Consider the following 25,370-nt stretch of genomic DNA (forward strand, 5'->3'; position numbering starts at 1 on the left):
ATAAGGGAAAGCATTTTTATTTCTCCACCATCCCATTATTTTCTATCTGTGGGATCATGGGAATGTTACTTAAAGCTCATTGAGCCTTAGTTTCCTCATCGGTAAAAGAGACATAATATTATTTACCTTGTAGAGTTGCCATGAGAATTAAATGAGAGATATATGAAAAAGCCAAGTATGTAGTAAATGCTCAATAAATAAGAGCTGTAACTGAGGTATAGTTGTTATTATTCAGCCTTCTCTGAACAGGGGACTGTATTAAATGTTCTTTATCAAAAAGAATATACTGTAGGCTGACATACGTATGGAATCTAAAAAGTGGTACTGATGAACCCAGTGACAGGGCAGGAATAAGAATGCAGATGTAGAGAATGGACTTGAGGAGCTGGGGTGGGGGGTGGTATGGGGGGACGAAGGGGAAGCTGGGACGAAGTGAGAGAGTAGCATTGACATAGATACACTACCAAGTGTAAAACAGATAGCTCGTGGGAAGTTCCTGCATAACATAAGGAGATCAACTCGATGATGGGTGATGACTTAGAGGGCTGGGATAGGGAGGGTGGGAGGGAGCTGCAGGATGGAGGGGATATGGGGATATGTGTATAAATACAGCTGATTCACTTTGTTGTACAGCAAAAACTGGCACAACAGTGTAAAGCAATTATACTCCAATAAAGAACTTAAAAAATATATACGATTTCTAAATAAAAAGTGCTATAGACTGAATGTCTGTGTCCCTCCATAATGTGTATGTTAAAACTCATTCCTCAAAGTGATGGTAGTATTTGAAGGTTGGGCCTTCAAGAGGTGATTAGGTCATGAGAGTGAAGCCCTTGTGAACGGGGTTGGTGCCCTTATAAATAAATGAGACTCCAGAGAATTCCCTCACGCCCCCTCTACTATCTTGAGGACACAGTGAGAAGATGGCCCCCTATGAACCAGGAAGTGTGCCCTCACCAGACACCAAATCTGCCAATGCCTTCATCTTGGACTTCCCAGACTCCAGAATTGTGAGAAATAAACTTCTGTTGTTTATGAGCCAGTCTACGGGATTCTGTTATAGCAGCCCAAATAGATGAGGACAAAAAAGCTTTCTTTGTAAAAATTTAAAAAGGATCTAAATGCATGATAATATGTTTGTATAACTGCTAACGTCAAATATACATTAGCTTGTAAATGCTTGTTAACCTAAAGGGCTGGTTTATATTTCAAAAGAAATGAGGATGAAAAATAAGAGGAAATGAATTCTGACTTGCTATTTGATTATACTTTCTATTGTGTATTTGGATTTTTAAATTTCCATTGACCTTTAAATTACACTGTTTATGTGTTACAGAGTATATTTTGAACATTCTTTTAGACAAGTCCCTAGGCAATTTAAAAGAACCAGGCTAAGGTTGGATATGAACTACAGCATACACACTGAAATTTATCAAACACCATATGAGAGAAATATGATTCCCGCATCACAGAAGCCAAAGGATTGCAAAAGTAGAAATTTATTTTAAAATCTGCTCATTTTTTAATTAGCCCCTATAACATCGCTCATCATAAAGTGTGAGAGACCCGTTCACAAATATCAGAATTTGAAGGTCGCATTTATAGAGAATATACCTGCTAGGCTTTCTCTAACTGGCCAATTGTCCAGAAGTAAGTTGTTTTTTCACGTGGACTAGACATACATTTTTAGAGTTCCCAAAAAATTTTATTTCTAGAAGGTCATGGTCACAGTTCCTGAGAGAAGAACTTTTTTTTTAGAAGCCAACCATCTTTTTTTTTTTAATTAATTAATTAATTTATTTTTTTGGGGGGTACACCAAGTTCAATCATCTGTTTTTATATACATATCCCCGTATTCCCTCCCTTCCTTGACTCCCCCCCGCCTCGAGTACCCCCCACCCTCCCCGCCCCAGTCCTCTAAGGCATATTCCATCCTCGAGAGAAGCCAACCATCTTTTTAGTGAAATAAAAAGGTTTAACATACCTCAGTATTTGGCCTCAATACTTGCTTTCCATTTTAAGAAAATTATTTGTTGATTACAATAAACCTAAGTGATCAGGAAAAGATACATTATATTCAATATGGATTTTAATAAACCTTATATTTTATGAAATGTTCTTTTGCAAATTAGTTATGACATTTCATGGAGTAAGCATCATTGCTAAGTTTAAGAAATAAGAATGCTTCATTTTTCAGAAAATTGTGATCTATTTAATGTAAACATATAATTTTATGGCCACATAATTTATTCTGAAAGAAAAACTTTAAAAGACACCTATTGTAAGGAAATTAATATGTCTTTTTACCAATATGAAGTTCTGGATTTCATCTCCCACACTGTTCGACAGAGTTAAATGTCAGAAATCAGTGACAAAGCTTAAATATTCCCTGCCATCTCTGACAAGGATGTAAATTAAAAGGCTGTCAAGCTATTTAGTTTTAAAAATGAAGGTAGGCTTCCTGGCAGCCACATTTTTCTACCACTGATGACTCTGACTGTATCCAGAGAGGCTGTGAACTAACAAAGCCGAGCCAGGCAAGGAAGGAAAAGGACAAAAGGAGGTGAGATGCACAATGAAGGAAAGGGAAAGAGAAAAAGAACAGTTTCAAAACCAAGAATAGAAAGAATCACGTTATTTTTCCAACTGCCTCAAATACACAGAGAATTCAAGAAAATCAGAACTATTTTCTCACTAAGATGTGATAAATAGACAAAAGGAGGCACCCCTTCAGGTTAAATGTTTTTAACTTAGATGCGATTGTCCTTGTGTGGGAAGAGGCATCTGAGGCCGATGTTTTAAAATCACATTCTAAATAGATTATGTTTCATATTTTAGTTTTAGGAGTGGCCACACATTGGCTCTCCTATCAAATCCAAGCAGTGGACTCTGAAAGTAACAATCTGACATCTCAAATGAACTGATTTGAGGAATGAAAGCAGGGTTTGGGAAACTACTTGAATTTCTTATCTAATTTGCTCCATTGGAAATAGATGAGATTCATTTCTTTCCCAGAAGTAAATTCTAGAACTAGGACTCATCTATGCTAATTTATGTATAGATATCTGGTTGTGTCCTTTCCTTTATACACATTACTACATCTGTATATTCCCCTATAAAAAATACAATTTAGTATATTTTAATTCATTTTAGAATAACCACACAGAAAAGATCAGGGGTCATCCGTTCAGATCACACATTTCTAGAGAAGCCAAGCATGAATAGGTAACAGTATTCATATTGTTACAATAGGATACTATTAAAACAGATGGATTTAGACATACTGTTATCAAAATATATCTAAATATAATTCCTCACTGAAAGGAAGCAGGGCTCTTTGGTAAAATGGTTAATTCTATGGCTGGAACAGGCAAAGCATGAGCCTAGAACATCTTGTGCCAGAAAATGCTCACAGAATGAAGGAGATATTTTTAAAGAAAAGAGAAATAATCTTGAAGGGGCTCCCACTGCCAAATTGAAGACAATTAGATCATCAAAATAAACAATAGTAGTAAGAGATTATAACCCACTGAACTAGGAAAATCTGAGACAATACAGTTATAAACAAATAAACAAATAAACTAAAAGTCTGGTGAGGAACTGACATTTACATAGTCTCATGGTACATCCCCACAAAATATTTGGTTATTACAGAAGAAAAAAGAATAAGCCTCTGGGAAAGCCTGGCAGACATCACCTTAATCAAGTGAAAGTGAATGTCATCAGTGATGGGACAAATCAGGATTGGTACCACCTGACAGGATGCAATGAGAAGAAGCCAGCATCACTTCTGTAATGTTCCTGCTAAGATGCTAACCTGAATCAAATCATGAAGAGATACCAGACAACACAAACTTATGGATATTCTACAAAATTACTGACCTGTAACTTCAAAAGTATCAAGGCCATGGGAATAGAGGAAAATCTGAGAAAGTGATCCAGGTGGAATGAGACTAAAGAGACCTGATAACTAAATGCAACCCAAGATTCTAAGCTGGATTCTTTTGCTATAAAGGACATTACTAGGACATTTGGCGAATGGGGTCTGAAGATTAGATAGCAGTGCTTTATTCATGTTAATTTCCAGACTTTGATGGCTGCTATGGGCTGGATTATGACACTTCTCAAATTCGTATGTTGAAGTCCTAACTCCCAGTACCTCTGAAAGTGATTGTATTTGGAAATAGGACCTATAAAGAGATGATTAAGTTAAAACGAGGTTGTTGGGGTGGGACCTATTCCAATCTGACTGGTGTCCTTATAAGAAGAGGAGATTAGGACACACGGAGAGACACCAGGGATGTGCGTGCACAGAGAAAAGACCATGTGAGGACACAGAAGGAGGCGGTCTGCCTGCCAAGGAGAGAGACCTCAGATGAAACGAAACCTGCAAACACCTTGATCTTGGACTTACAGCCTCCGGAACGGAGAGCAAAATAAACTGCTGTTGTTTAAGCCACCCAGTCTGGGGTATTTTATGGCAGCCCCAGCAAACTAATACCGTGGTTATATTGTGGTTATGCAGGAAAATGTCCTTGTTTGTAAAAAAATTAACTCAAGTAGTAACAGGGCGCTTACTCTCAAGTGTTTCAAGAAAAAACATTCTTTGAAATTGACCTGTGAATGTTCTGTAAATTTGTGATTGTTTCAAAATAAATAACAATAAATATATATTTTAAAATTATACACACACACACACATATAAGCTTAAAAGTCCCAAAAGAAGTGTTTGCAGAGTTAAGAGAGGAACAGAAAGGTTTCTGACACACACAAAGTGCTGCTTTGCTGTTCTAGATCACTGCCAATGATAGGCTGAAAGGAAATGGGTTTAAACTGAAAAATTAAAAACATGGGTGGAAATGTATATAATCTCTTTTAATGAAATAGGCTCTAACGGTCTCTATAAATAGAAATTCCTTAAATTTTATTCCCCTCCTTAACTGATTCAGGCACCCGCCTTCATCCTCTTTAAGCTGTGGTTTCAAACTCTCTCAATCTTCTGAGGGTCCTCAATTATGTAAACAGATAAAAATGGAGTTACTCTGGATATAATAATGGTTCTGGATGAAATAAAGTCATGTTCACTCAGCCTACCTTTTCCTTCCTTCTTGAGCTCGGGAATTCTGGGATGTCCACAAAGTCTGTGAGGCCTCTTCTATAAAAGCTCTTTGGCTTTTTAGAAAGTGCTGTGTAGATTTTAGGTCTTTATCCATACACATACCCAGAATTTCATGAGTTAAAATATGGGTTGGGGAGTGTCTATCGCAAAAGGTTGGCACCATGCTGTCAGGAAGGTGGCACTGATACCTGGATGTTGCTGGCCCTTCAAGGCTAGCCTTCAATCCCTCCCAGGCTACATATTGTCCTGGTGGCCCAGAAAACCTCTAAAGCAAAGATCATGTTGTAGTGTCTGTCTGGACCTAACCGGAATACTTCTAAGCCTACCTTGGGGAGCCAGGGTACTCTGGGGCATTGACAGAAGTGGTATGTGCTAGAGAAGTGAAGACCTAAACTGCCCAACTCAAGAGGGCATTTAGAAGGCTTTCAGGGTAATAATGAGTTCTGGAGCCTCTTCTGCTCTATAACTCACAATGCTCTAAAACAACCTCAGAGTGCCATTGGTGGACTGCGTTCTTATTCAAAAGTATTCACTGCTCCTCTCTGGGGAAGGACTGTACGTTCCCACCCCACTGATGGAAGGCTTGCTCTTGTGATTTGTTCTTAGTTGTTAAAAAATGTCGAAGTTACATGTCACTTCTGGACAGAAGCTTTAAGAGCCAGTACTTGCATGATCCGCTGTCTCTTTTCCCTCTGTCACAAAACTGGCGATACTCCAGATAGAGGCTACTACACTAGCCTGATCACAAAGATGACAGGGAGCAGAGTTGTACTTCTCGCATGATGGACCTATATATACTGTTAATGTAGTGTGGATGAAAAATAAATCTTTGGGCTGTAGGCCACTGAGATTTTGGAGTTGTTTGTTAACACAGCAAACCTAGCCCATACTAACTAATACAATGTCCAATTACCTAGTATCATTTCACAGAAAGCAAAAAGTCTATTGCTCTAATAAGTACTTTGAAAATATCGAATATTTAGATTGAATATCATATATTTAGTCTGGCATTTTTAAAGAGATCCTGTAAAAAAGTTATGCTATATTGCTTTGGTCTATGAAGGTAACAGGTTTGAAGACTTATAGCTTGGGGTCACAAACACCAAGTCAAAAAGTACACATTCAAGTAGGGCTTCTCTCTTAACCTGCCAGTCAAAGAACACATCCTCATTTTTTGCCCTTCTCTATATTACATGTTACGTTATCCACATTTTTGGAAATAACTGTCCCCCAATCACAAATACCTGGAGGTCATAAGATTTTCTGTCACTTTAAGAGACCCATGATCCCAGCTGTGTCTCAGTCCTAGCGAACTTTAAAGCACCAGAAAGTTCAAGTTTCTAGCCACCATCTGAGAACATGGCATTCAAAGGCTCCGTATGGGTAAATCATACCCTGACAAGCAGGAGGGACATTGGTCTTAGCCGCTTGCTCCTGTATTTGACAGAAGAAAGGTCTGACTCAGACAATTATCCTCCTGGGAAATGACTATCTCACTGTACCAAATTATAATAAAATTCATTTCTAAAACTCAACAGTAAGACCTAGACAATGTCCTTTTACAATTCGTTTAGTGATTTTCTAAAACAAAATTAATAAAAATAGGAAAAATATGTAACCGTGACTATATAACAAAACAGTTGGAGTTCTTCCATGGAGAAGAATTTGTTTTTCTTGCAGTGAACTAGATGTTAATTCCCAAGGGAAGCATTTGGAAATTTAAAACAGGAGGTGACAGATTGTCCCCACTGGCTCAGAGAGGTAATTTGGCTAATATAATCATGTTAATGAAGTTGGAATTTCACCCAGAAACAATAACTCAGCTCTGCCAGGAATTGATAGGATTTTTTTTTTTAATTCAAAAGGTCAGGCTAAGGTTTTTTAATTTCTGTAAAACAATATTTCTCAAACCGTACTCCTTGAAACAGGACTGTCCTGCAAGTTATTAATAAGAATTATGTGAGAGAGGGATGTTAATGAGTATTCTATGAGAAGTATTCAAATAAATTTGTGAAATGCTAAATACCATATCATCTCTTTTTTCCAATTTACATTAGCATATTAAGACCCTGAAAAGTCTTGCAGGACAGGAACCTGCTTAACATAGTTTAACCAAGTGATTTACAAAATTATAGGGAGGAGCATCTTATAACATCCCTGAGAACTAATAATTCTCTGGGTGTCCTAAAAGATTAAGTCTTTGTAAGTACTACAGGATGGTCAGCAGGGTAGAGCAAGTTCTCAAAACTGTCTCAGGTCATCAGGAAATTCAGACTCTGTGTGGCCAAAGACATATTAGTTGGAAGAGACACAATTTAGAGCAAGCTTAGCCTACATGATATCAGGCATGAAATGTTTAAACAGAAATGCTCCTTAGATATTCCTGCAGCCCTGCAAGTAGGGAGTTGTTGGTGTCACATAGGAAGTGTCATCAGGCTATCTGAGAGGTGGACCCATTTTCAACTTCCACTGCAATGTGCAAGTGGTTCTTCCAACCAAAAGAGATTCACACCCTCTGCTACCACCCCTAACCCCCAGCCTCAACACCATAGTATGCAGAATGTTAATCTGACAGGAAAAGCATGGTTGGAGAGCATGAGGATTAGAGATACAGACATCTACGGCACATATCACAAAGCCATTCCTGGGGTTACTAGGCAATCATATGATCTGTGATTAGCAATCAGAGGGCCAATGACCTCGACTGACTGCAATCTTCATCTCTGCTGGCTTCTGTGGTTCACAACTATTACCCTTGCCATCCTAAGTATGCCACATGGGCTCCTGCTATGCTAAATATAGATCCTTAAAGCTCTCTCATCTCCTGGTGTCTTGAGAGTTCAGTAGACTCTTTTGAAGTAAAAACACAATGTTTCCTCCAAGGAGCACTCTTACTGGCTGGAGAGGGACAGATTCAAGGGTGTGTAACATCCTCTGTGCTACATCTACAATCACAACTTCTTCAGACCCTGAGCATTCCCAGTGTTGGTTCATGAAACCAGAATTCCATTGTCTTCCACTCACATTATCCACAAGACATGTCTGTAAATATCTGAACTTTCCTGGAAGTCACAATTCAAGACAGGTTGTTATTATTGTTGTTTCCAGATTCTTTAGTCCCTATGTACATCACTGGGTGGTGCAAACAATTACTTGAGGGAATTACACGTTTCACACATTGCATTCAGTTCAGTCTCAGTTCCAGGCCATTTATGACTCTTTACATGTATATACTTTTCATTTCTGTGTATGGGTTCAGTTATTCTTAACAAAATTGTTGTGTGGAGATGCCTCGGTAGGACGACTACCTCCTTGACCAATAGAGTCAAGAGTCTGAGTCACTTTGTAGACTGTTCTCTGGGTATGCGGAGAACATCATCACACCACACAGCCGCAAGTTTACTGTTTCCCCTGGGGTATTCACACCCACACAGAAGTACTTTTAACTTTCAGGTCAAAAGCAGTATCAGTGAAGCCAGTTGGCCCCCATAAGCTTTAGTACATTCACATTTCAATTTTGCCCCTCTCTCCTGTTAGCACAGGGAGTCCACCTTAACAAACCACCTTTCTTCAGACAACACTAATTTTTTTCTACCCTCTTGGAAAATGAAGATTTTCTCTCTTGACCACCTGAGCCTGAACTTTTCATCCCAGACCCCAAGTTCCCATTCACATGTGAAGTTATGGTCTTTGTTTAGGGGCTTCCTCCCCTTACCTGAAGCAATGGTCAGACCCTCTCAAGGTTTCTGCTACTGAAAAGACCACCAGCCTTTCAGCTTAAAATTCTAACTGGAAGCAATAATGCATTTACAATGCTTAGATCAAACTCTTGACAAATGATTTAAATATAATTAATTGACTTTAAAAAAAAGTTTGCAAATCATTACCAGATGATATCTTAATATTTTGGCTATAATATGTTGTTCTTAAAATTTTTTTTCAAAATATTATTGTGACTAAATATAACAGGGATTCCTTAATGATTTTAATTATATTTTATATGCACATTTAATAATAATTATTTATTGTTTTAAATGTATATAATTTTATTTATATTTTTAAATTATCCATAATTATTTTATCTATTTTTTATATATATTCAAACTATATTTAGTACTATACTCTTTTTTAAGACAAAGAGCTTCACAAAACATAAATCTTTGATGTAACTTTTCCTCACATAGCAACCTTATTAGCAACAACTACACACTTAGATTCAATTTCTTTCAATTCCAAAACGATTTCCACATAATGGGGCAAATCCATTTGGAAGTTACTGCTTCCCTAACACTGGAGTAGCATTTAGTAAGCCCAAAGAATAATGTTCTAGGCACTGGGAAGTGGCTTAATAACTGCCATTCCTATGTGATGAAGAGGACCTCTATAGGTAAAAAACCTCTATAGGTTAAAAACAAACAAACAAACATAAACAAACAAAAACCTTACCATTGCCAGTTATGAGGAAAGGATGGCATATCCTTCCCTTGGGCACTAATACTGCCTCTCCCTGTGGAAGTGAGGTTACCCATCTCTGCCTTTCTTCAGGCCCCAGAGTCTTCCTTCAGCCTAAATTGCCAGACATACTGGAGAAGGGGAGAGGAAGCACAGAGAAATACTGGGACATGAGTGGAGAACACAGAAGATGAGGGATGCTTCTTTTTTGAGCCAAGGCCAAGGAAAATAGCCATTGAGGGAAGGGAGCGGAAGGTATATAATATAAGGAGAAGGTGGTCAGGGGGATTTTTTAAATTATTAAGCATTATCTTAGTTCATTCAGGCTGCTATAACAAAATTAATATAGACTGGATGGTTTAAACAAAAACATTTCTCACTGGAGACGTGGCTGGAAAGCCCAGCAGATTTGGTGTTCAGTGAGAGCCCACTTTTTGGTTCATCTTCTCACTGTGTCCTCACATGATGGAAAGGGTGAGGGGACTCTGTGGAGTCTCTTTAATAAAGGCACTAATCTCATTCATGAGGGCTCCACCCTCATAAACTAATCACCTCCCAAGGTCCCCCTCCTTATACCATCACACTGAGGGGTAGGATTTCAACATATGAATTTTGGGGGAACACAAACATTCAGTCCATAACAAGTACATTTAAAGAAATATAGTTTCATTATTTTCAGGTACACACTACCAGGAAGCAGAGCAAGGAACTATAATTACACAAAGTTTCTTAAGGAAATTGCTATAAATAAAATCTGAATGACTTGTTGTTAATGAATCAGTTATTTGAGGATAAATGATATTTCTGAAGGGCTTGAGGGTGCTTAAACTATTTGGTTCTCCTCCAAATATCAGCAACTGCCTACAGTTTTGTTTATACCATTTATTTTCATAGTAAAGCTTTATTTACAGCTTCTCCCAGCAATGGCCTCCACTCGCCCTGACACAGACTCTCCCACAACAAGGTGTCAACCATGAGCTTCACCTTGAGCCTCCAACTGCACTGACACCAAGACACTGCATCACTGAGTTCTGTTTAAACCTTGAGGCCCGTTGTTTTCCTTGGCCATGGCCCCAAACAGAAGGAACTCTTCTGTTTGTTCTCCACTCATGTCCCAGTGTTTCCCTGTGCTTCCTATCCCCTCCCCAACTTCCCCTGCTTTCCTCCATCCCATAGTTTTCTACTGAAACAAGCTCTCCTCTATCCTTTAACTATTCACAGAAAACATCTTCCATCTTTTTTGTCCTGGCTTAAAACCTGTCCCCCTTAAGATTGTTCCTCCCAAAGATTATCAGGCTTCAGGAGACCATTCTAGCTCATTTTCTTACTTACTCTACACCTGGAGGTTGGGAAGTGGGGTTAGCATTTTCTTAAATCACTCATGGCATTTTCAGACCATTATTTCTTCCTGTTTAATAATAATCCTTGCTTAGTTTAGGACACTACTGTTTGGCTACACCACTTTGGCCCGTCCTCATCTCTGTCAGTTCTGATCTCCATTCACTCCACCCTATTCTGCACAGTTTATGGCTCTAATACTTCCTCAGCTCTCCAAGTACAGCCACCAGCCTGTGTGACTTCATGTGGGTGACCATCCAGGGCCCTGGCCTCCTGGTTCCTCAGGGTTCCATTGATCAGTTTGTCATTCCATCTACCTCTTCTCACATCACACTGAGGACATCATCATCGCTCAGAACTGCTCCTCTTTTGAATTCATACTTTATACTCTCTCTAACCTCCTGCCCCCTCTTCCTTTAATCCCACTATTAGCAGTTCAGAAACCTCAGCAAGATTTTTATCCCCTTAACATCATCTTTCAAACTATCAGTTTTTAATGTGTTCATTCCCTTCCTTCCCTGTCTTGGGTCCCAGCACCCATGGTCTATCATTACCCCTTCACCCTTCTTTATATTATTCTTTGTTATAATAATTAAAATTAGAATCATACTAGTTATTTGTTCGTCTTATGACTCTTCCACTAGAATATAGTCTCCTCAGGGGTAGAGACTCCAGTTCACTGAGGCATCCCCAGAGTCTAATAGTGTGAGCCACTAATGAATCTCACACACAGCATAGATGCATTAAATATTTGTAGAAGGAAGAAAAAAAGGAGAGAAAAATGACCTTTTCTTCATTCTAGAGACTAAGAACCCCTTATTTAGTCCAAGTTTAAACCTGAAACAACTTTTCAGAAATGTGTATATTAAAATGATTCAGTAAATCTAAGAATATATTATTCAACATTAGAGGGTTGATTTAATGCTTACTGGTACATCTATATAAGGTAATACTGGACAGTCAATGCTAAATGATGTAGAAGAATATTTAACAATCTGAAAATTTTCATATATATTGATAAGTATAAAAAGAATTATAGTACATTATAGACTATAATCTCACGTTGATAAAACATATAGGAATAAAAAAAGACTAAAGAGAAAATCTATATGGCCTTGGATTTGGTGATGACTTTTTAGATACAATACCAAAATCATGACCCATGAAAGAAAATAATTTGACCTTATTAAAAATTTTAAAATCTGCTCTGCCAAAGGCACTGTTAAGCAAACCAAAAGACAAGCCACAGAGAGAAATAAAATATTTGCAAAACATTTTCACATATCTGATAAAGGACTTACATCCAAACTATGCAAAGATATCTTAAAACTCAACAATAAGAAAACAAGCAACCCAATCAAAAATTGAGCAAAAAATCTGAACAGACACCTACCAAAGAAGATATACAAATGGCAAATATGCACATGTAAAGATGCTCAACATCAGCAGTCTTGAAGGCAATGCAAATTAAAACAATAATGAGATACCCCTACACAGCTGTTATAGTGGCTAAAATCCAAAAAACTAACCATCCCAATCGCTGCTGAGGATGTGAAACAGCAAGAACTCTCATTAATTCCTGGTGAGAATGCAAAATGGTATAGCCATTTGGAAGAGTTAGGCAGTTTCTTACAAGCCTAAGAATTGCATTCCTGGGTGCATATTCAAAAGATTTGAAAACTTATATCCACACAAAAACCTGCATGTGAATGTTTACAGCAGCTTTACAGTGAAAATCGAAAGCAATCAACTTGTCCTTCAATAAATGGATAAACAAATTTTGGTATAATTATCCAGTTACAAAAATGTGGAATATTGTTCAGTGATAAAATGAAATGAGCTATCAAGGCATAATAAAACATACATGAATGTACCTTAAATGCATTTTGTTAAGTGAAAAAGTAAGTCTGAAAAGGCTACATACTATACGATTCCAATTATAACATTCTGAAAAAGACAAACCAATTCTAAAAAGAGCAGATGTTGGCAGAGATCTGGGGGGCTGGTAAGAGGGCTGATAGGTGAAATGCAGAGGATTTTTAGGGCAGGGGAACTAGTCTATGTATAATTATAATGGTGGATATATAATACCCTTGTCAAAACCCATTGACCTTTATAGCACAAAGAATGAACCTCAACTGATGGAAATTTTTTTAAAAATCACTTAGGAGATCTTGGGGATCCTAGCGCGGAATGCAGAATGTGACAAAAGAATCTGTATTACAAATGTGTGAAAAAACTTCACTGAAAAGAGTCGGAGGAGAGGTGTTGATTAAGTAACTTTAGAAATGAGTGAAAACAATAAGACTAAAGGCAAAAGAAACTGCATATAAATACTGTGGTCTAGTTAATAAAGTTGGTTCCCATATGAATACCAGTTAATTCTAATTCTGCTGTATATGTATGCTAGAACTGAACCACTATGCCCTTGCTCTGTCAGCTGAAAGGGCCTAAAAGCAATGACACCCCAGTAACAATGAGCACACCTAACACCCAGATCTTGCTTCCTAATACCATGCTCTAATAAAAGGACCAGGGTTCCTTGGAGAAATGGCTGACTAGGACCGAGGCCATGAAGGTGAGCCTACACCATCTTGTAGTACCACAAAGTAAGGAAGTACTCAAACAAAACCACTTACAACTAGGGGGGTATGTCAAAAGGCAAGGACACCAGGGCCAACTGAAAGAGCTCCCAATAGCAAAAGCTGGAAAAATTTGTGCAAGAAAATAAATAAAGCAGAACTGGATTATAACCCAAAGTACAAAAAAGTATATTCATATGTATATTCACATACTCAAAGTGTATTCATATGGTCACAATGGTAGATAAATAAATAAAGATAGAGGAATAGATAGATGAAGAGGAAACAAATCTCTCATGTAGAAGAATACCAAATAATCCATATAGACTCTCCGTCCTCAAGGATGTGGAGCATAACTTCCTACTCTATAAGTCTGGGCTATGCATAGTGACTTCCTTCCAAAGAGGACAGGATGGGGAGAGAGAGAGAAAAGAGTCACCTTACAGCGGAGAAACCTGACAACCACTTCACCCAGGTGGTCAAGGTCAACATTAATGGTGATAAGTCATGTGCACAGTTTGCATTCTTGATATGATGGGATCAGAAGGCATTTTACCTCCATGGTCTTCCTTTTGTCAACTCATAATCACAGTCTAATCATGAGAAAACATCATACAAATCCTCGTTAAGGGATATTCTACAAAATGCCTGATCAGTACTCCTCAAAACTGTCAAAGTCATCCAAAACAAGGAAAATGTGAGAAACTCTCATAGCCAAGAAAGACCTAAGGAGACAGGATGACTGAACTAAAACGTGAGAAACTCTCAGAGCCAAGAAAGACCTAAGGAGACAGGATGACTGAACTCTCACAGCCAAGAAAGACCTAAGGAGACAGGATGACTGAACATGGTATCATGGATGGGATCCTGAAACAGAGAAAGGATACTGGGTAAAAACTAAGGAAATCTGAATAAAGTACATTACTTAGTTAATAACAATAAATTAATATTGGTTTATTAATTTTAACAAATATGCCATACTAATAAACGATGTTAATAATAGAGAAACTGGGTACAGGGTATATAGAAACCTCTATATTGTACTCTCCTGGAAACTCTCCTGTAAATCTAACACTTTTTAAAGTGTATATTTAAAAAGGAAGAAAAAAACTAGCAAGATAAGCCCCAAAACTTTATCACTGATTGTGCTTCAGTGATGGGATGACAAATGGTTTTTCTTTTTGATTATCTATATTTAAAAAATAATACTATTAGATTTTGATTTTTAGCTTTTGAAGGCTTGACATTAGCCCAATAGGTTTAACATTTGGTCTCCTGCTTCTTCAGATACAGTTTTGGCCCTTGTTGAGCAAGTGACACCTGTTACTACCTCCAGGGAAGGAGTCTCACTGCGCTGAGGATCCCACTACCAGGAACAGTGGCCCCAGGCTGTCAACCCACTGCAGGATTTGCAGGTATTAGATTGGACACTGGATGGAACAACACCTCACTCAGAGAACAGACAGAGCACGATCAGTCTCAACAGTGAGCATCAGTGCATCTTGCCCCACAGCTGACACAGGTCTGCACACACCCCTCCTATGATGCAGGCAAAGGACCCCTTCTCTCCCCACCAGGAACAAACAAAGCAGTGGGGCTGTCCAGGTGTCATATGCACAACACTTGAAGCAGAACAAAGAATCACACATCAAACCCTCAACAGGAAAAGAGATTCATAAGCCAGGTGGTATGTTCAGCACAGACGATGAGGACTCCAGGTAAGGAACCATTCCAGGCCTGGGGCTCACGCTTACGCATCCCTGCGAGGGTCAGCAGGCTGTGCGTGACTGCCCTTCCCCAAACCCCTCATTCATAGGAAAACACCAGACAGTGTAACTTCCTTTTGAAAAACAAAATAAAGGAAATATAATTATCTTATAGTGAGTGATAGAGGTAAGCCATTTTAAATATCAGGGGAATACAGCGAGTCATTATTTTTAGAGAAACAATTACTCCTGCAAATTAAATTTTAGGAATCATGCCAGAAAGATAGAAGCAAAACTAATAACGCCTAGCGGAAGTAAAATCTCAAGCTCTCCAGAAGGACAATCCTCTACATATGTTATAGCAGCCAGAGGGAGACTAACAGAGCAGAATTCCTTTCACAGAGGATGGCAGTGTGTCAGAGGGGATGTGAGTAGACATCAGTCCTACCCTTGGCTGATAAAGGAATCCCCCTAAAATTGCCTTTTACATCTGCCTGAAGCACCAAACTCCAGTGACACCAAGTTGATTTGCCATCAACGTGGCTGGTTTTATTCCCAGATAGATTCCAAAACCAAGTCACATAAATTAAGACTAAATTACTCTACAATTTGTCTGTTGTTTGTAAACAATGAGCCAGTGAAGAATAATTGTGAATTGAGGAGATGAATATTATTTATAAAATGTCTACTATCTGTTCATTAAACTCTAGAAAGGCTGTATAGAAGCACAGAAGTTCAGAGCATATGTTCATATTCTACCTTGAGCAATTATTTAACTTTTCAGTGCCTCAGTTTCTTCATCTGTAAAATGGATATATTTGTAGTCTCTAGTTGCTGCAAGAGTTCAATTGAATTAACATGTGTTAAGTACTTAGAATGATATCTGTCATGCAGCAAGTTCTATATAAATGTTAGCCGTTAATTTAAGAAGGGGCGCTCCGTGGCTTTTGACCATCTCTCTCACTCTTTCACGTTCCACTCAGATCTCCAGACCCAATATCATTTTGCCCCCATCTCTTGTCATTCGCTTCTCCATGGCCTAACCATTTTCTGAGTTACACGGGAACAAAGCCTATTGATTCTTTCCTTTCTCACGCCTCTTGCCGTTGGAATTGCTACATCCTTTAAGTCTCCCTGTGGTTATGGTTCTTGCATTTTTTTCCCCATTGCCATAACTAACACTGAAATCAATAGTCTATTAACCTGTTATTCTACTTCCCTCATCCACCCCAATCACTTACATCTTGATGCCAGCTTAGATTTTCTTTTTACCTTAATAACTTTGTTGAGATATAATTCACATTCTGTAAAGCTCACACTTTTAAAGTGTACTTACTCAACGGTTTTTAGTATATTCACAAACTTATGCAACTACCACCATTATCTAATTACAAAATGTTTTCATCAGCCCCCCAAAATCCCATACCCATTAGCAGTCACTCCTATTTCCCCCCACTACAGCCACAGACAACCCTTAACCTGCTTGCTGTCTCTATATACTTGCCTGCTCTCACATCTTATCAACACTTATCATTACCCATCTTTATAATTGCAGCCATTCTATAGGTATGGAGTGTTAGCTCATGGTTTTGATGAATATTTCCCGAATGACTAATTTCACGTGCTTTAGAGAAATGTCTATTCAAATCTTTTTTTCATTTTTAAATTGGGTTATTTGTCTTTTTATTGTTGAGTTGTAGGAGTTCATTATATATTCTGGATACAAGTGTCTTATCAGATATATGTTTTGCAAATATTTTCTCCCATCCTCTGGGCTGTCGTTTCAATTTCTTTTCTTTTTTTTTTTGGGGGCACACGGGCTTAGTTGCTCCGCGGCATGTGGGATCTTCCTGGAGCTGGGATCGAATCCGTGACCTCTGCATTGGCAGGCGGATTCTTAACCACTGCGCCACCTAGGAAGCCCCTGTCGTTTCAATTTCTTAACGTTGTCCTTTGAAACACAAAGGTTTTTCATTTTGATGCATTCCAATGTGTCTGATTTTTCCTTTGTTGCTTATGCTTTTGGTGTCATATCTAAGAAACCACTGACTTCCTAAGGTCATGAAGACTTACTCCTATGTTTTCTTCTTAGAGTTTTATAGCATTACCTCTTATATTTGGGTCTATGATCTATTTTGTTTATAATTTTTGTGTATGAAGTAACACTCTAACTTCCTTCTTCTGCATGTGGATATCCAGCTGTCCCAGCACCATTTGCTGAAAATACTATTGCTTCCCCATTTTGAATTGTCCTGGTACCTTTGCTGAAAATCTCTTACAATAAAGGTAAAGATCTACCTATGGACTTTCAACTGTATTCCAATGACCTGTATGTCTATCTTTATGCCAGTACCACACAGTCTTGATTACTGTGGCGGTAGGGTAAGTTTTGAAATGAAGAAGTATGAGTGAGTTCTCCAATTTTGTTCTTCTTTTTCAAGATTATTTTGGCTATTCTGGGTCCTTTGCATTTCCAAATGAATTTTAGGATCAGCTTGTCAATTTCTCTCTCTCTCTCCCTTTTATTTTTTTTCCAGCTGCGCTGCAGGGCCTGCAGGATTTTAGTTCCCTGACCAGGGATTGAAACTGGGCCCTTGGGGTTAGGGTGGGATGAATTGGGAGATTGGGATTGCAATATATACATTACTAATAAAAAATATTTATATATAAAATTGTACCCTTTAAATATATAAAGTTTATTGTATGTCAATTATATCTGAATAAAAGTTTTTTGTTTTTTTTTTTAAAGAAAGAAACCGGGCCCTTGGCAATGAGAGCACAGAGTCCTAACCACTGGAACGCCAGGGAATTCCCAGCTTGCCAATTTCTGGGGAAATAAAAATAAAAATTAAAGAAGCTGGCTGAGATTTTGACCGAGGTTGCACTGAATCTGTAGGTCAGTTTTAAGAGTATCGCCATCTTAACACTGCATTTTCCAATCCATGAACATAGAATGTCTTTCCATTTGTTAGGTTTCTTTAGTTTGCTCCAGCAATGTTTTATAATTTTTAGAGTACAAGTTTTACACCTTATGTTAAATTTATCCCTAAGTATTTTATTCTTTTTGATGCTATTGTAAATGAAATTGTTTCCTTAATTTCATTGTTGAATTGTTTCATTGCTGGAGTACAGAAATACAATAAAATTTTGCATATTGATCTTGTATCCTGAGACCTTCCTAAACTCATTTATTATTTCTAACAGTTTTAGGATCCTTTAGGAAGTAGGTCTGCATACAAAAAATCATGATATCTTCAAATAAAGATAGCTTTACATCTTCCTTTCCAAGGAATACATTTCATTTCTTCTTCTTGCCTAATTGTTCTCTCTAGACCACTCAGTACAATGTTGAGTAGAAGTGGTAAGCACAGATGTGCCTATTTTGTTTCTGACTTTAGGAAGGAAAGCTCCAGACTTTCACCATTTAGTATAGTGTTTGCTGTGGGTTTTTTACAGATGGGCTTTTACAGATGGATGTATTTTACACTTGGGAAGAGTATGAATTTAGGGAGAAGGTAAGAAGGTAGACTATGGTAGGCAGAACTTTTCTGTTCTAATCTCCAGAACCTGTTACTATGATGATGTTTCATTCCTGGATTATATTATGTTCTTTGGCATAATCTTAAGAAAGGTAGATAATCTAGGCAGGCTTGAACTAATCACAAGCCCTTAAAATCAGAGAGCTTTCTCCAACCAAAAGCACAAGGGTAAGTCAGAGAAATTTAAAGCACAGGAAGAATTCAGTGTGCCACTGCTGGATTAAAGACAGAAATGGCCTCATAAGAAGGAACACAAGCAGCCTTTAGAAGCAGAGAGAAACCCCTTGTTGACAGCCAGCAAGGAAATGAGGAACATCTGATCTACAGCCTCGAGGAACCAGATTCTGCCAACAACATGAATGAGTTTGGAAGCAGATGATTTCCCAGAGCCTCCAGATAAGAACACGGCCCAGCTGACACTCTGATTTCAGCCTTGTGAGATCTTATACATAGGATGTAGTTGAACCCACTCAGACTTCTGAGCCACAGAACTGTGCTCACAAGTGTGTGCTGTTTTAAGCTTTTAAATTTGTAGCAATTTGTTATGCAGCAATAGAAAACTAATACAAAGATGGATATGATTCATTCACTGCAGCAGAGGAGGCCAGCACATTCCTCAAGAGTGGGGTGTAGGTAGGTTGGAGGTCCCTCAGCTCTGTCTCTTGCTTCAACAGTGTCTGAATGGAACGGACCCCCAGGGACGTCCCTTGTTCCAGCCTCTGACCACCATCCAACCTTTTTTACAGTCGCATCCTTTGGAATCAGCCACTCAGCTATCCTTGGTCATCGAGACCAGTCAACACCTTATTTTGAGCTCCCAGATTCGTCAGAATTATCCCAGCCAGGCGGAGGCCATCGTCTACCGCCTGGCCAACATGCATCTGTGGGCTGCCTACACCTACCTCACTCTGGACTTCTATTTCCACCACGATGATGTGGCACTGGAGAGCATGGGCCACTTTTTCCGCGAATTGGCCGAGGAGAAGTGCGAAGGCACGGAGCATCTCTTGAAAATGCAAAACCAGCACGGCGGCCACACCCTCTTCCAGGACGTGCAGAAGCCATCTCAAGATGAGTCGGGTAAAACCCAGGATGCTACGGAGGCCGCCACTCTCATGGAGAACCTGAACCAGGCCTTCGTGGACCTGCATGCCATGGGTTCTGCCCACGCAGACCCCCACCTCGGTGGCTTCCTGGAGAGCCGCCTCCTGGATGAGCAGGTGAAATTCATCAAGAAGATGGGCGACCACCTGATCAACCTCCGCAGGCTGGCTGGTCCCCAGGCACGGCTGGGTGAGTCTCTCATTAAAAGGCTCACCCTGCATCCTGACTAGGAGCCTCCAGAGCCCAGTGGCCTTTGAGGAGACCCTCTGTGTCAGGGCTTCTGCCTGAAGCCCCTCCCTGCAGTCACTAGGCAGCTTTTTAACCACCCTGGAGCCCCCTCTCAAGCTTTGAACCAAATGGAAACCGTAAAGCTTTTCGCAGCCAAAAAAAAAAAAAAAGAGTGGAGTGTATAGTAAGTAATGTATTACGCTTGGAATACATTGGAGACACTTGGAAAAGCAAGCATTGCTGGCCAGATTTCTCAGCCATGTGAAATCCTTCCTTCCTTTGGAAAGTCTTGGACTTGCAACTGTCACTGGTATTTCTATACTCTGGCAGCTCAAAAGCATGACCATTTAATTTTATTCCCCACAGATAATTTACAAACATTCAACAAGGGAAGGAAATGGAAGTAGAAAAATTTTTATAAAAATGTATAAAAAAAAAAAACTTGCTTTTTTGGTCAGAGGAATTATACTTGCTTGCTACTTTGTAATTTACCCACGAAAGACTAAAGGAAAACTCATTTAGGTGTGTACCAAGTAAGAAGCAGAAGGTTGCAACTGGATATTATAACCATCCATTACTTATTAGAGATTCCGTTATTCTCAATAATCAAAAGAGTGGGGGAGGGAGGTCTCTGCGGAAGGGGATATATGTATACATACCACTGATTCACTTCACTGTACTGCAGAAACTAACACAACATCGTGAAGCAATTATACTCCAATAAAAAAATTTTTTTTTAAAGCGGAAACAACCCATGTCCATCAACAGATGAATGGATAAACAAAATGTGGCATATACATACAGTATATTGCTCAGCCTTAAAAAGGAAATAAATTCTGATACATGCTACAACACAGATGACATTATTCTCGAAGACATTATACTAAGTGAAATAAGCCAGTCACAAGAGAACAAATATCCACTTATATTAGATATCTAGAGTAGTCAAATTCACAGAGACAGAAAGTAGAATGGTATCATCCAGGGCCTGGGGAGAGAGGAATGGGAGTCAGTGTTTAATGAATTCAGAGTTTCAGTTTTGGAAGATGAAGAAGTTCTGGAGATGGTTGGTGGTAATGGTTGTACAACAATATGAATGTGCTTAATCCCAATAAATACACTTAAAAGAAATTAAAAGGTTGAATTTTATGTATATTTTACTGCAATTTTTTTTAAAAGGGATTAAATCAGCTTCCTTTCTTCAGAAATCATCATTCAGTTGTGTTAAAAGAATTTCACTGTGGGTGACTTTCTATAATAAAACTCCTATTCTCATCTACTTATTTGTGTGAAAAATCTTCTCAGGATTTACATCTTATAAAACACAAAATAGGAATATAATTACTGCTAAATCTTGTGTCTTTCTAGCAACTCTTGGATACATAAAATTCACTGAAACCAAGCAGCACTGTCCCAATAAGGGATGCATTTGCAATAAAATTTTACTTTGTATGTTTAATTATATTGGTGAAAATATGGAGCACATGTGTTGTTTTGATCAACTGTGCACTAATAATAAGTGTAATGGGAACTAAATTTTAAATTTTAATAAAATAGAGACATATCATAGGAAATAAAAATTACTTTAATATTAATCTATACTCATAATTATGGAAAGAGTTGTGATCAGTGAAAAACCTTCCACCAGGAAGTATAGTTGTCCCTCAGTATCTGAGGGTAATTGATTCCAGGTGCCTCTGTGGATACCAACATCCACAGGTGCTCAAGTCCATTGGTAGTACAATGAATAGAGCTTGCCCTCCCTATCCGCAGGTCTCCCATCCACAGACTAAAACCACTTTTGATCCATGGTTAGTTGAATCTGAAGATGCAGAAAACTGCAGATACAGAGGGCCAACTATATATTATTATAACTTTTGAAGGAAGAGGGAAATGTACAGATATAGAGAACAGACTCATGGTTGCCAAGGGCAGGGGTGGGGTGGGGGGGAAGGATTGGGAGTTTGGGGTTAGCAGAGGCAAACTATTATATATAGGATGGATAAACAACAAAGTCCTACTGTAGAGCACAGGGAACTATATTCAATATCCTGTGACAAACCATAATGGAAAAGAATATGAAAATGAATATATATAGATGTATAAATGAGTCACTTTACTGTAAAGAAGAAATTAACACAACATTGCAAATTAACTATACTTCAATAAAATTTTTAAAAACTATATCAGGAAGAGAGAAATGAAAATCTAGCCTAAATTGAAAACTGGAGCAATGTAAAATTTCTGGCTATTAATGACAATCTTGTTCTTGTATCTTTTAAATAGGTGATGGTGTATCTCAAATGCTATCATATTTTGATTCCATACTAGATACATTTAAAATTAATGTAAACAATTTTATTTTAAAATCAAACTGGAAGTTACGCACTCTTTAAGATAAGTGTACTTTCTTTTGAAAATTTATACCATTTATTTCTATTCTTCCAGGGGTTTTCCTTGAAATTTTACAGTGAGTACCTAGCACGGTGCAGTCTATGGTTAATATACTGACCTTAACCCAAATGATACAAAGATTTACAAACACTTTAATTTTAACCACCCCTCCCAATTTACCTAATATTAGTTGTCAGGTATTTTAATTCTGCCCTTTGTTTAATTCTCACAAATTAGGTGCGATTTTATACAGATCATGTTTGTTTGGACTTATTTACAGGTTTATCAGTTTCTTTATTCATCACTGTTTGCATCCCTTCTAGAATAATCTTTCTTCTTCCTTAAATGCTTCCTTCAAAAGTTCCTAAGTATAGATCTGTCGATTAACTCTCTCCATTTTCCATTATGAAATGGCTTTCTTTTGCTTTTATTCTTTTTTTTTTTTTTTTTTTAGAATTCTTTTTTTTTTTTTTTTTTTTGGCACACGGGCTTAGTTGCTCCGTGGCATGTGGGATCTTCCTGGAGCTGGGATCAAACCCGTGACCTCTGCATTGTCAGGCAGATTCTTAACCACTGCGCCACCTAGGAAGCCCCTTGCTTTTATTCTTAAAAGGTAGTTTTGGTGGATACAGAGAGTATTTCCCCCCGCCCAGAACTTTGAAGATATTATTCCACTTTCTTCTGCTTCTATTGTTGCTATTGAAATCACTGTAGACGTCAAATGTCTAATTGTTTCTTCTCTCTAGGATTTATTTTTGGGTTTTGGTGTTCTGGTTTGATTATAATCTTTCTAGGTGTAAATTTCTCCTGATTTATTCTTCTTGGTATAAGTGAATTCATGTCAACCATCAGTTCATTCTCTCTTTGCATACTGCTTCTTCTCCATTCTCTTTATATTCTCTCTCTGGAATTCTAATTATACATTTGTTCACCCAGTTTCACAAACCTTTGGGTGCATATGAACTATGTGGGGAGTTTATTGACTAATGCAGATTTGTATTGAAGAGGTCATCAGTGAGGCTGAGCCTGCATTTCTGACAATCTCCTAAGTGGAGCTCTTGCTACTCTTCTATATATTATACTTCAAGTAAAATGGTGTTAGACCTCCTCTTTCTATCCTCCACGTCTCTTAACATTTCTTTCCTATTTTACACCTCCTTATTTTCTGTGTTGTATTCCAGTTAATTTTTTCAAGTCTGTCTCTCAGCTAACATATTTCTCATCTAATTTGCTCTTTGACCAATCTGTTCATTTTTCAATGACTACATTTTTCATTTCTAAAAATTGTTATTTCGTACTGTTTTACATGTGCCCAGACATTTTAAATTGTGCCTTATAGTTTGCACATTTCAGTTATTCCATCTTGTACTCTTTTTTTAATTTCACAAAATATAATTTGATGTTCTACATCTTATGGAAGTCTGTTTTATGATTCCCATGTTCAGTCTTGAGGGTCTAATATATCACAGATTACCTAGGCTAACTCTCACTCGTGTAGTTTAGTTCCTTTGCATGTTTAGTAATCTTTGATTGTAGCCTTATATTTGGTTGATATTAATGAGTGGAAAACCTGAAAGCCTAAAATGAGGATATTTTACCAAGGATTTGGTTTCCCTCAGCCTTCAGCTAGGATAGGCTACCAACCTGTGACCACGCAGGCCACCTTCAAGGTTCCTAGGCTTATTCTGGACACTCAGGTTTAGCAACTTCCACCCCCACTTTGCTACCAGGCCAAGTACAGTTTCTTGGAAGCGGTGACAATTTGGTTCCTGACTTTGGAGAAATCCCTACTTTCCTGTGTGTTTGTTGTTTGCTGACTCATCACAACTTTTCTCTCCCTACCTCTTCCCTTGCTTCCCCGGACCTTTTGAGATTTCTCTGAATTCCTTGAAGCCCCAAAATACCAAAAATTATGTCTCATGAAGTATCTAGGCTTTTTCCCCCATGAGAAGACATCCCCTCTACAATACACACAGATATAGTCAATACATTATATTCCCAGAACTATAAGTTATGAAAAGCATCTTCACCCACGACTCCCTCACAACTGGGTATGTGTGACCCACAACACATGGTTATTTCCCCAGGTCCTGCACACAATGTTTGAACATGTTTCAGTAGCTGGAAAAATAATCACAGTAGATTTCCAACTTATAGAGTAAGAACTATAGAAAAATAGGTCCACCTGGAGCTTGTGTATCCTTCTTGTTGTACAGAATACTAAGTCCAGAGCAATACTATACCCCTAGGAGCATAGAGATTATTACTACCAATGAAGGCTAAAAAATGCAGGATGGTAATTCTAACTTGCCCAATTTAATTCTCTAGTTTAGTTAATGCAAAATATCATTGATTCTGAGAAACAGTAGATTTTCATAACTTGAGTTAGTTGATGATGCCAACAAATGCCGCTGTTCCAGACATACTCTTTTTAATGGACTAAATTAGTATAGCCAGTGGCATCTGGTAAGTAGCTACTGATCCAGTGATTTTCTTTTCAAATCTCCAAAAGCAGAAAAAATGCCAGAAACCATTAGATTCCCCTGAAATAGAGAGCAGCACATCTTTGTTATCCTGCCTCAGGAAACATCTACTCCCCAGCCCTGGGCCATAATTTAGTTCTCAAGGATCTTGACTATTTCCCAGTCTGCAACATATCCCACTGGTCCACCATATTGATGGCAACAATAATATAACCTGTAGAGCACGAAGCAGCAAGGTGCCTGGAAGCTCAAGTTAGACAAAGGCTTGTCCAAAGCCAGGAGGTAGGTGTCACAAAATTAGAGGGTTCTGATAGTACAGTGAAGTTTTTGGCAGACTAGTAACCTGGCACAAGACAGGATATCCCCTTCAAAATTAAAAATAAGTTGTAGTTTCCTGTACATACAATTCTTGTTGGGATCTTTGC

General features: G+C 38.3%; 1 protein-coding gene across 1 annotated transcript in view; it reads left to right on the top strand.

Annotated features, from left to right (window-relative positions):
• Nucleotides 1-20,070, top strand: part of LOC130854914 (ferritin light chain-like) — a 139,000-nt gene extending 118,930 nt beyond the window's left edge. Inside the window, exon 4 of the mRNA XM_057737770.1 lies at nucleotides 19,411-20,070. Within this exon, the coding sequence (XP_057593753.1) occupies nucleotides 19,411-20,070 (660 nt within the window). The remainder of the gene's footprint in view (nucleotides 1-19,410) is intronic.
• Nucleotides 20,071-25,370: the final 5,300 nt, after the last annotated feature.

The sequence above is a fragment of the Hippopotamus amphibius genome, chromosome 6 (genome assembly GCF_030028045.1).
Source record: "Hippopotamus amphibius kiboko isolate mHipAmp2 chromosome 6, mHipAmp2.hap2, whole genome shotgun sequence".
NCBI lineage: Eukaryota > Metazoa > Chordata > Mammalia > Artiodactyla > Hippopotamidae > Hippopotamus > Hippopotamus amphibius.